Source organism: Squalius cephalus, assembly GCF_949319135.1.
Source record: "Squalius cephalus genome assembly, chromosome: 19".
Classification (NCBI taxonomy): Eukaryota; Metazoa; Chordata; class Actinopteri; order Cypriniformes; family Leuciscidae; genus Squalius; species Squalius cephalus.
Window position 1 is genome coordinate 32,722,118 of NC_137140.1, and position 13,261 is coordinate 32,735,378.

Below are 13,261 nucleotides of genomic sequence, written 5' to 3' on the forward strand. Positions count from 1 at the left end.
ACAGAGAGATAGATAGGTAGATTGATAGATAGACAAACAGATACATGTTCTAATTTGTTACACTTTTTATTTAAATTTAAGTTATGTTATAATATTTTCTTCTATTATTTTGATGTTTTTATTATTATTCTTTGTATTCCAAGCTTTGGCAATATTGTATTATTTACAATTTTCAAGATAGATAGATAGATAGATAGATAGATAGATAGATAGATAGATAGATAGATAGATAGATAGATAGATAGATAGATAGATAGATAGATAGATAGATAGATAGATAGATAGATAGATAGATAGATAGATAGATAGATAGACAGACAGACAGACAGACAGACAGACAGACAGACAGATCGATAGACAGACAAAACAATATAAATGGACAGATTAATCTGAATATGCAGACAGACAGATAGAACAGTGTTGGAGATAGACAGACAGATAAACTAACAGACAGACAGACAGACAGACAGTGTCTCACCTCACAATCTGCTCTGATACGGGTTTGTTCTGAAACTTGGGTGGTAGTTCAAGGATGGGTTTCACTGTGAAACACTGAATGTCTGTTGGAATCAAACTAAGAAACAATACAATGGACAGTTTGGAGATTTGAAGTAAAACAACAGGAGGAATGTTTTGAGTGCACTGTGAGTGATGGTCAAGGATACACTGTCCTGAGGAGCTCCTGATGTCCTCGCTGGGGGGGCTGGTGGTCTTCATCTTCTCAGCGTTGGGGAACTGAGTCAGCAGTCTCGCCACAAAATCCTCCCACCGCTCATACTCCTTCCCCCGATAGATGAACATCTTATTCTGAAAAACAATACACATTTTTATCTCCACATGAAACATTCCTTTCCTGATTGATTTTGACGACCTGATTTATTTTTCTGTCCTTGCCGTACTAATCTATGAATATTATTAGCATGGTATGAATTTCAAAGCATCACATTTTCTAAAAAAGTACAATTTAATTAACACTTCAGACTGAATAAATACACAGAAATACAACAAAAACTGAATACACGTAGGCCATAGATGAGCACTAACACACTGAGATATGATTTACAACAGCAGTGTTTACATAGGAAAAAAAAGGATACAAAAAACACTCAAAGACATCTGGAGTGTCTGACTTCAGTGAAGCATGACTAGAAGACTTTAGCATATGTTTTGATAACATATGAAACGATAAAAGAATTGCATAATGCGTTAAAGCAAACTGATGATACTCGACAGAACTACAGCATCATCAGAAGGACATCTACATTAGTGGTTCTGCATATTTTATTCATTGCAATTCTAAATGCAATTAAAAAATGCAAGTATCCATATATCTGAGCATAGCTCAGAGAGTAAAAATAGGCTTAGAGAGGGAAAAAGTGCTTCTCATTCTTCGCATTAAATCACGACTGTATTGTGTTTTATCTTGGTCGTCAAATTGAACAGATGCTAATGTACAAATTGTGTGACATGCCCTCAAATTAACCAAATGTAAAAGGTAAAAAAAAAGAAGAGGAAAAAAAAAAAATTAGCCTATTAATTATATTGCACTTAATGACAACATTCATTTATTTTAATACAGTATGTTTAATTTCAAGGCAGTGTATTATACTACTTTTGGTGGCATGTTGGGATGTCTGATAGAGTCCTAATGGAAAACCAGCTGAGAGCCACTGGTGTAGAACATTCAATCGCCATCCATGAATACAGGGATTTGATTAAAACACTGTGAAATGAGACTAAACACACAATCTCATCAATCAGAGAAACTCATTCTGTATTTATTAAGAGCTTTAACGTCAAATCTCAAAATAACCAAAGCGGCAGTAATTCAGAGGCGTTCGGCAGTCTGGAAACGTTCAATTATTGCACATTCCCATAAAGACAGCGCCAATCATCTGCTCCCACATACAACACTTTCAATATGTTTCCGCTCGCAGCGTCTGTGCGAACAGTGACAGACACACCACTGTGTGCACACAAACACCTACACGCATGACAGGGAGAGCGAGTGTGAGGAACGCTCAGAACGGGATACTAAATTACCAATATGCATGGAATTGAAGTGTTTATTTTTAAACAATGCATGCTCATATTTAATATTTCTCGAGAGTACAATGCAGACTGCTAGTACCCTATCTGAAAACAGCCTGAGAGAAGCACACACACGTGTACACACGTGTGCACACGTCTGGTTTACTATATTTGTGGCGACTCTCCATAGACACAATATATATTCTCTCCTCTTACACTAACACTACACCTAAACCTACTCATCACACAAAACTTTCTGCATTTTGACAGTTTCAAAAAAACTCATTCTGTATGATTTATAAGCTTGCTCCCTCAAGGGGATCTCAATTTAGGTCCCCACAGTGACACGAGTCCCCATGAGCCTGTGTGCATTCAGGTTGAAGTCCCCACCGGGATAGAACAACAAGAACACACACACACACACACACACACACACACACACACACACACACACACACACACACACACGCTCCCTGCCTGCATGAACATATTTCAGCTGCTCAATTAGTGAAATGCGAACTGGAAGTGAAATATGCCCAGGGCCGTTTTCAAATCTGCTTTGAGCGATAAGGTGACAAATTGCAGCGTGCTCTCGACGGGTGTTTTCACACTGCCTGTGATTCCAAGCACGGCAGAATAAACCGGCAGCGCTCGCACGACTCCGCACGCATACAAAAGTGAGAGGAGATTGCAAGATGTTTTCTCTTTCACAAGGCAAAGCTTCTCTCCGCGGAGCAGCATGTCAACACTAGCAGGAGACGACTGGCCTTTAGATGGCCGATTTATTTTGTGTTCCCAGGATGTCTGGTGGGAGACGCGTGACTGCAGGCGGCTGGAAGAGCATTAAAAGAATTACAAATATATCTGAGGCCATTCAGTCCCACAACCACAGGCTTAAACAGACGCATGATCTATGGGAGGTGAATGATTCCGTTTCATCATGAATGACTGGAAATATATACATATACACACACTCCACACAACAATATTATATTTACGCTTTTTCTCTGTCTGACCTTTTCTAGCATTTTATTTGCTTTACCATACCAACGTTTCGATTTACTTCTGACATGTTCCAGGGTAGGAACGATATAAATAAATATATATTTATTTATTATTATTATAATTTTTTCAGGATTATCAGTTTTAAAAATGTCCTTATAGCTTAATATTCACATTTTACATTTTAAGATCTTTAAGGTCTGGTACAAATGTAAAACAAAATGAACCTATAACCTTTTGATGTACAAATTAACCTTTGTACATCACAGATAAAAAGAAAATGTATTAGTTTTGAATAAATCAACCTCTGGAAACAAATGCCTGTATTTGATGCCTGTAAATGGTTTCTGCACTACAGAGACAACTGTTGATGGGTTTGGAAAGGCCACACAAAGACACCAGTAATTGATTTCCATGCTTTTGGAAATATATCAGACAAATTCACAACGCAATGCATTTACACAAAGAAACTGACATCTCCATGGATATGGTGAAATATGAAAAAAATGCAGGATTATAAGAGAAATTCTCACCCGGAGAAATGAGGGGAAGCCCAGCCCATAATAACCTACAGCGAAGTAGTCTGGCTTTGGTCTGATCACTTTCACAATGCTCTCATAAAACTGAGCCTGCTTCCTCTGAGAGAGACAGAGACAGAAATCACATCATCAGGTCTGAACACATCATTTACAAACTCTTTAAATGAAATTAAACTTTGCTCACTTCAACTATTTAATACTGTAATATGATTTTGCACTCAAATAAATAATAAAATAGTAAAAAATGATAATAATTTAGAAATAAAAACAGGTTGAGATCAATATGTGAGGGGTTGCAATAAAAGTTGGTCCCAAACTTTTGTTCTTTCTGTCTGAATGGATCAATTTGTCATTTGTTGGCAATTAGACAAAACTGCACTAACGTCCAAAATGCAGAAAACCATTAAAACACCCCCGTCCATTTATATTAGGCTAATTTACCTACTTAGGTAAAGTCGAACAGTCTGAAGGGCTCATTAATTGTTTGTTTCATTGAAAAACATTGATAGCAAAAGTTTGTACATACCAGTAAAGCGCTCAGCTGCTCAAAGTCAAACATCTCGTTCTCGTACTGTTCGGCTAACTCCTTCCCCAGGATAATGGCCTCCTCCCACATCTGAACACAGAAACACATCAAACTTCATAATCACGTCAAAACACAGAGACATAATATCCTTCTAACCATCTGTGAACAATGCGCTTTGAACATAAAAGTGTTTTTTGAGATGGAAGCGGATGCCAATACTCTCCAGCTGCACCATGCTGATCGTGTAAAATATTTAAAAGTCCCCCTTTAGTCAATAATGTTATCCATTGAAACTCACCAAAATGACATGTTTGAGCACAGAAAATAATTCTGATCCATTCCTCTGTAAAGACAAACAGAAATTGCAGGCACAGTAACAATTGGATGTCAATTGGGCTAAATCAAAGGGTGTAAAACCTCATATTTTTATGCACTTTTTTTGCACATCTGGTTATGCGTTATTGATGTTATTTCTATGGGAGGAGCAGGTGGCACTAAATGAGTTTTTATCTATGACCTCGTCGGAGCAGGAATATGGATATTCTCTGGCTCTGATATTCTCTCATATCAGACTTATAACATCAAATGCCAAGTGTAAATAAAACCTCTATCTAGCATTACACTTCTGGTGCACAGGATTTGATATATAACTAATTCTTCAAATGAAACTTTGAGTGCATCCTGGCAGCACTGAGAGAGAGAGAGGCTATGATTATATATCAATATCTGCAGTGCATTATTATTGAGAAAGCTGCCAGCAATAGTATTTGCAGTCTGTAGGAGACATTGTGGATTACTTCTTCAGAATGAAGGAAGAATAAAGCAAGTAGCGTGCAAAAAAAGTCATAAAAAGACACTCGCATTGTAATATCAGACCACATGTTCAGCATGAGAATTACAATTCTCAATTTTGTTCCTGCCGACACTACAGAGTGCACTAAAGGAACAGTTCCCCTCTAAGTGCAAACGGTGCCATTATTTACACATCCTCATGACATCCCAAGCCCTCTGTTGAATACCAAAGGAGAAGGTTTTTTCCATAACAAAGGCTGTCAAAAACACAGAGTAACACAATAAAACTCCTAAATGAGTCCTTGACTTGTGTGCTTGAATTCCCAGGCTTCTGAAGCCTTATCATATTTCTGTGAGGAAGAAACTCAAATTTTACATTCATTTATGCATCGATAATATTCCATTCTTGCAAAAAACCTTGAGTCTAGTCCATGTTTGCATCCAGAATTCAAAAAAGGTGCATCACGTTTGGTTACTACACACAAGAAAGAACCAATGTCATTTTTTGCATCAATGACAGCACAGACTAGGTTTACAAGAACACACTAGTCTGATATTAACTAAAATGTGGTCATATTACTTTTACATTGTAAGACCTATATTTTGCAAATCATCATATTACAATGCAGGATTTTTAAGGGAGAAGATTCAGCATCTCCAGTATTTTCCAAGAGAAGGGAATAGCAAGATGGACATGCATGTACAGTATCATATGCACATGTACATTATACAGGAATATAGCTGTGATGCATGTAAATATCTTTTTTTAGAATAAAGTCTTAGCATGAACAGAAACTTTATTTGTGAAATTTTGTGCATGCAACATGATCGATGACAATTTGTTCGCAAAAAAGGGCTTGGGTGGAGGGGGAGATCATCAGAAATCGTTCATTTCTGGTTGAACTGCTCCTTTAAGGGAATATACAGGGAAATCAGGCAGTGAAAGAGTAGGAAGAGTTTATGTGACTGTGTCTTCCTGTCTCGGCTCTCATGAGACGTTCAGCTGTGACATGTGGGTATGTCCCAGCAGTCTGAGCACTGTTTAAAATAGACTCTGAAAAGCTGGAATAATTCCCAGAAAATGTGTCGAACAGAAGAACTACGGCCCAGAGCTGCTCCTCAGCTCGCTTTCCAGGATTGACTGACTGCTGCTCTCCTTCAAACACACACACTTTCCTGTTAAATCCTCTTGAGTTCTCTCTATTTGACACACTCGGTCATGATTTTGAGCCGCTGAGCCCAGTAATGGGGTCCAGTCCAGGGCAGCAGTTTCGCTAGAAGTCCCCTACCGAGAGACCTCTACGCTGGGCACAGATCTCTGCGTGGCCCTTATAACCCTCAAATCCCCTCAGCTCCTCCGTCCAGCCTGTCAGACTAATGGAGATGTAGCCATAACAGACCAGCCAATAATCTCCCTCTCCACGGGTCACCTGTCCATTACACTGACCGCTCAGACTCTCTCAGGACTGCAGCTGCAGGACACGTTTAAAGCCACGTTCAAATTATATTGCATATGCGATATATATTTAAAAAAATAGTTTTAAAATATTTAAAAGAAAAAAATGGGGGGGGGGGGGAGATAATAAGAAGTATGTATGTTTTTTTTTTTTTACAAAAATACTTGAGTATCTAATTATGCACAAAGAATCTAAATATTAAATTAAAAAAATATTTATATGCACACATTGTTTTTATTTTATTTTTTTGCATAATTAGAGACGTATTAATAAAAAAATATATATATATATATACCCCCCAAAAATTTGAAATATTTAAATTTGATGCTGCCATCCCAGACTTTTTTTTAGCATTATATATATATATAAATAAAACACTGTATACAGTACAGTACAAAAGTCTTAGGGCATGTTAGTATTTTCACACAAGTTATTTATATCTTTTTTTGTAGAAATATCAGTAAGTAAGTATCTTTTTCAGTAAGAAATATCAGTTTACATTGCCAAACATTCTTTTTGGGATTAATTGTAATAATGAATTACCGCAGTTCTTCTGGTTTCTTCATGTAATCCCAGACAGACTCTATGATGTTGAGATCAGATCTCCGTGTGGATCATACCAATTGTTTTCTTTATATATACATTTATAGAAATAAACCATCAGATCTGAAAGACGAGTATCTAGAACAAGTTTGATGACTGCAGTTCACAGTGTCGTTGTGAGTTGAAATGCCCCTATTCTGAAAACACTAATAGTTAGTTACTGGCCAACATGACTAAAGCATTTAGTGATAGTATACAGAGTTAGTGATGGTTACCTTTCCCTTGTCGAAGTAATTGATGATCTCCTGGTACAGCTGGTCTTTGAGTTGACCTTGAGTGCTGGCGTGGTATCCGTCTCTCTGCGTCAGGTGGGCGGCACAGGCCTCTTCAGACCACTGACAAAACAACATCATCATTACACTCTTCAGATACACTGCATTAACCTGCTCGTGACCTGATGAGAGTCGTGTTTACTTCACTGTTAGATCTAATCTGTATCTATACACATACAAATACATTACTACCAAACATGAAACTTTAAAGGGGTCATATAATCAAATGTCCTATTTATCTTTTGAAATAAGAAGGTTCATTACAACAAAACGTAACTAAAAACTTCCCATGCATAAGAAAAGCGAAGCTGCATAAATGTCTGATGCAAGTTACAGTATGTGAATTCATTAACACAACCGCCTACATGCATACGTCAATGACGGCTATTCTGCGTTCAGAAACTCAGTCTGTCAAGATACGATGAGGTAACATGGAGGAAGAAGGATATTGTTATTTCAAAACGAGATCCCTTATGATTACAGTTTGATCTGAACAGTTTGAGCGACACATTTCAGATTTTTTTTGAGCAAAAAACATTATTAGAAGCATTATAAGTGGACCACAGGGAGAGAACAAAATGAAAGAAACAAAAAAAAAAGAACAATAAATTAAAATATGCAATATGCAGGTGCACAAACGTGAGCACACACACAGAGCAGTGTGGTCGCTTTCAGATCGCAGCTGCTGGAGACATTAATTTTGTTGTGCTCAGAGTCTGAAAGGTTTTGCCTGTATTACTGTGCCGGCGTCAAGAGCCCATCTGATAACACTGATTTATGTGGCCACACTGTAATATTCATTACAGATGCTGCCTGATCCTGTAAACAAGTGATTATAGGGAGAAACTGTGCAGAACTCCTGGGTTTGTGCTGACCACTCAGTTCACCGCTTTTCTGGAATATAAACACACACACACACACACACACACACACACACACACACACACACACACACACACACACACACACACACACACACACACACACACACACACACACACAGAGAAACGAGTGATCTGATTGGCTGGAGAAGATCAGCTGACTCTCCGGAGGGCTGCTGCTATTGGCTGTGACGTTGAGCTACTGTATTGTGCTAAGGGCTCTGTCAGAACTGATTCACTGTAGTGTAAACGTAATTGACATTTCATGTAGCTTCGTGCAACAGTGGGGGTCAAACACCTCAGGAAACGGCATCATCAGCGTGAAAGCTGTGTCTGTTCTTCATTGTGTGTCTCTGGGGCCTTATAATTGACTAGTGGGTTTTCGGACAACTAGTCGATCAGTTGATCATCCTGGTCTAGTGAGACGCTGACTGTTTCCATGTGAACCAGCCGTTTACATACATACATTTACATACAGCCGTTTACATACACACACACATATATATATATATATATATATATATATATATATATATCTATATCTCTATATCTATCTCTCTCTCTCTCTCTCTAATGATAAAAATGTTTTTTGATAAAAAAATGATAAAAATGATAAAATGTTTTTTGAAAAACTTACGCACACCAAGGCTGCATTTATATGAATAAAAATACAGTTAAACAGTAATATTGTGAAATATTTTTCCAGTTTAAAATAACTTTTTTCTATTATATTATATTATAAAACAATTTATTCCTGTGATCAAAGCTGAATTTTCAGCATCATTACTCCAGTCTTCAGTGTCACATGATCCTTCAGAAATCATTCTAATATGATGATTTTGTGATTAATAGTTTTTGTGGAAACCATGTAAATTTTGATTAGAAAGTTCAAAAGAACAGCATTAATTTGAGATGGAAATCTAAAAAAAAAAAAACTCACTGTGTTCCCCATCATATTTTTCTTCTTAAAAGTAACGAAGACTACTATAAAGTGTCTTAATAATCTAGTTGTAATATGTTTGTCTGGTTTAAATATACTTGTCAACCCTTTTACCATGTTTACAGTAAACATCTGCTTTCTCTTTCTAATTAACAGCTTGAAGTGTCAGAGCCAAGAGCACAAGCCTTGCAATGATAAACTAAACTAAAACCTTTTTTTTTTTTTTTATAGTACAACATACATTTAATAGTATACTATTTTAGCTTGAGATTGCACAAAGCAATATCCAAACACTTAAACACATTTTTTTTGTCTGAAAGCACGTTCGAAGAAGTGTAAATGAATATTTTAAATCACCATAGGTCCCGTTTCACAAAACAACTCTTCAGGAGTTTCACCGACTTCCAAGCGAGAGGAGAACAAGTTGTAAAAGTTTCTGGCTTTGGTGTTGTCTCTGAGGTTTGTGTGTGTGTTTGTAAAAGCATGCATTAGGTGTGTGTAAGTGTGTGCACGTGGGAGTGCTGCTCTTATACGCAGGAGCACAGAGGCAGTGATTTATGAAAAGAAGCTGCGTGGGTTTGAGGGAACGTGGTGTTCCCTCGCTGACTGTGACAGCCGATTCCCTCGTCAAATGACTCCGGTAAAGCCCTCAACGGATCTCAGATTCACTACAGAACATCCAGATGTCATTAAACAGCAAGCCAATATACATATTAATCCATTTGCTCAACTAACAGTTAATGTCAATTATCAAGACTAACTCCCAAGATCAAATTTGCATTTCGTGAAGGACACAGTAGAGCTTGCAAAGCAGCCACATAAAATAATGTTAATGTTTTACTGTAGGTACGATTATGTTTTATATGGTGTAAATGTGCAAATTAATTGTCGCAGAGCTTTGCGTTTGTCATGATATGCATCTTGATTTCCATGTGAACCGATATATATCAACTATATGTATAAACGGATATAAAAAAAAAAAAAAATCAGTATGCAAATAAATGCAAGAAGAAGAAAAAAACAGAAACATTTCAGTATGCAAATATGACTTTCAGTTAAGTATAAAGTTCACAAACACCTAAAAGGGTGTCTGTACATTCAGTGATTCTGGATGAATTAATTAAATAAGTTTTAATACTCGGGGTATTAAATTTAATACTTTAAGTTTCACAAGTTTTATACTTAATACAAATGAATTTTAATATCCAAAGCCTTACGTGCACCGCAATCATCTTTGACAAAGTTTAAGTATCTTTCTACCGGAGATTTGTTCTCAAATCTGCACTTGAGGTGACTTTACAAATGTCAGACAAGGGGAAAAACATTCCTCTGTAGAACTTCAACACTCAAAGAAATGGAAATGTGCATGGATTATTCCTGTCAGAGTCTTCAACAGCAAGATATCCAATTAAATTTTACCTGATACTGTAGATTCTGCAGTTGAAGTGCATAAACATTGTTATCTCGTATACACTGAACATGCATTTACTGGCATGTGTCGGCAAGAAGGAATCAATGTAGTGTGTGTTTACCAGAGACATCTAGAGTCGTCCTCAAAGGCAAGAGGCATATATAGTCAGATAAACACGTGGAATTACCTTGAGGAGTTTAGCATGCAGCAGTAGAGTGTATCCGGCCTCTGTGTAGTTATCACACTCCTTATGCAGGTCACAGAGCTTATACAGGTACCTACACACACACACACACCAATGACATTAACAATCGGAACACAAACTCCAATAACACACTCACAACGGCCAGCAGCACAGAGCAACTAGAGATCAGATTAGCTTATCGTTCACGTACTGCATGATCCCAAACACAGGGAAAGCTTGGAGAAACTTAAGATTATTAAAGATAAAAATTACAAATGAATTTTTTTTATAAACTGGATCATTCCGGGACTGTTTTTGCATTTGTCAAGACAGTATTCCATTGGTGGTAAAACACACACTATTGTAAATATGATGTGAAATACTGGTTCACTTAAGATACTTAGGGGGCTTTTTAATTTTATGAATAAAATAAATATATGTTTTATTTTAATATAAAACCACAAATAATTTACTGAAAGGTATTTATAAAACTAAAATAATAATATATACATAAGTAAATACATATCTAAAAAAATATATATGTACACAACACTATTGTTCAAAAAAAAAATTTTTAAATGTTTTTTAAAATAATTATCTACTGCTCACCAAGGCTGCATTTATTTAATTATACACTATAAAATACAGTAAAAACAGTAATATTGTTACAAATAAATAAAGAAAATTAGATTTGAATATATTTTTAAACGTAAACTTTATTCCTCTGATGTAAAGCTGAATTTTCAGCATCATTATTCCAGTCTTCAGTGTCACATGATCCTTCAGAAATCATTCTAATACGCTGATTTTTATTAATATTGAAAACGGATGTTCTGCTTAATTTTTTTTTTTTTTTTTTTGTGGAAACCATGATATATTTTTTCAGGATTCTTTAATGAATAGAAAGTTCAAAATAACATCATTATTTGAAATGGAAATCGTTTGTAACATTATAAATGTCTTTACTGTTACTTTTGATCAATTTAATGTGCCTTTGGGAAAAAAAAGAAAAAAAAAAAAAAAAAAGAAAAAGATTTAACCATTGAGAATTCCAGCGGCAGGTAAAGTCAGGAAAGATAAAGTGGCTCACCTGATGTACATCTCTTCTCTCTCGATCTCCTTGTAGAAATTCTGCAACAGATTCACATACAGGTCACAATCTTTTCACTTATTCATGCTAATCACTGACTTCAGTTTAACCAAAAACTCAAACTGAATAATGTGCTCTAGAAGATTCTGTAACATCATCTGTTCTTGTGCTGTTGATTTCTGCACACCGACCGACGAGACGATACGAGAGTCATGTTTAACACACGAGGACTCCAACAGCATGCTCAGATTTAATGTGCACTTTTGTCTCAGTACGTTTTTGAAATGTGTAATAGAGTTATTATACAGATGTGCCGCTGAGAGGCTAAATATTCTCCTACCAGCACATTTACTGTGCAGCTCATGCGGTTCTCCTTGTTCTCGTCATGCATGATGGTCCTGTAGTCCAGAAGTCTCTCCAACAGACGGACCACCAGAGTCACAAAGGTTTCACCAGACTTAGCCAGATACTTGTGCTTCCTGCAGTGCTCCAACAGACTGTCACACACACACACAATGACAAAGGTCACACCACTATGTCTCTAAACTCCATGTTAAACAACAAGAAACCACAATGAATGTAGTCAACATGAGAGCCTTTTGATTTTCAATTTAAACGTCTCATTTAAGTCAACACAATTTACTATAATATGCCATATTTATAAACAAAATATATATGGACAAGTAAGGTATTCTAATATTGGGTAATATTTGCCCATGTGTCATTGGTTACATCCGGATAAAAAAATAATTTCAGAACCAGAGTAAGTTAATATATTTTGATAGCCTGGGTTTCCCCATGCTGCCTTGAGCGCAGCGCGATTTTATTCACGCTGCTAGGCAGCCTGGACACCATGGACCAGATTTTCCCCTCAAAAAGGGAACCAATCACAGAACGGGGAGGGAGCAGCAAGACGATGACGACGTCTATGTGACACACCGAAGCAGTTTGTTTATATCTATGGATCCAACATGGCATCAGACGCGAAGTTACCTTTCCATGCATCCTTAGATACAGTTCTAAGTAGTTTAGAATGCAAGTTTATTTCGTCTTCTTCCTCATCGAATTTCTGTCGCTCTACATACGTCATCTGGTATAATTGAAACGATTAGCTATGAGCTACGTATAGGCGCATTTGATAGACATTCGTAGCGCCCAATAAACGACTCTGGGCATTCGTAAACCACGCCTCAAATGCGAGAAAATGAACATGTGGTTCCCAGACCACGTCTCAATGAGACGAGGTCTGACGTTAGCCAGGCTAATATTTTGATGAAAGATTATGAAAAATAAAAATAAAAAATTCATATAACATGCAAAAAAATATGTCTATATAGTTTATATTTTTAAATGTTTTATTATATTTTTAATATTTTTTAAATATTTAATGTTAACCCTCTGAGGTCGGCAAAAGCGCCGGCGTGTTTTGCTGGATTTTCTTCACATTGTAGCACTATAAACTTAAATTTCTCCGTCATTTATGGTCATACAGAAAAAAGAAATATAAAAAAAGTATCTGTGATATTTCTACTT

At 36.5% G+C, this 13,261-nt stretch overlaps 1 protein-coding gene across 4 annotated transcripts in view; it reads right to left on the reverse strand.

The window, feature by feature from the left end:
- Positions 1–13,261, reverse strand: part of dock1 (dedicator of cytokinesis 1) — a 224,234-nt gene that overhangs the window by 27,005 nt on the left and 183,968 nt on the right. For all 4 annotated transcript variants that reach the window (XM_079851388.1, XM_079851387.1, XM_079851386.1 and 1 more), the window contains exons 35-42: positions 12,069–12,225; positions 11,729–11,769; positions 10,642–10,732; positions 7,166–7,285; positions 4,099–4,188; positions 3,567–3,671; positions 666–807; positions 479–560 (exon numbers count right to left, since the gene is read on the reverse strand). In XM_079851388.1, the coding sequence (XP_079707514.1) occupies positions 479–560; positions 666–807; positions 3,567–3,671; positions 4,099–4,188; positions 7,166–7,285; positions 10,642–10,732; positions 11,729–11,769; positions 12,069–12,225 (828 nt within the window). The remainder of the gene's footprint in view (positions 1–478; positions 561–665; positions 808–3,566; positions 3,672–4,098; positions 4,189–7,165; positions 7,286–10,641; positions 10,733–11,728; positions 11,770–12,068; positions 12,226–13,261) is intronic.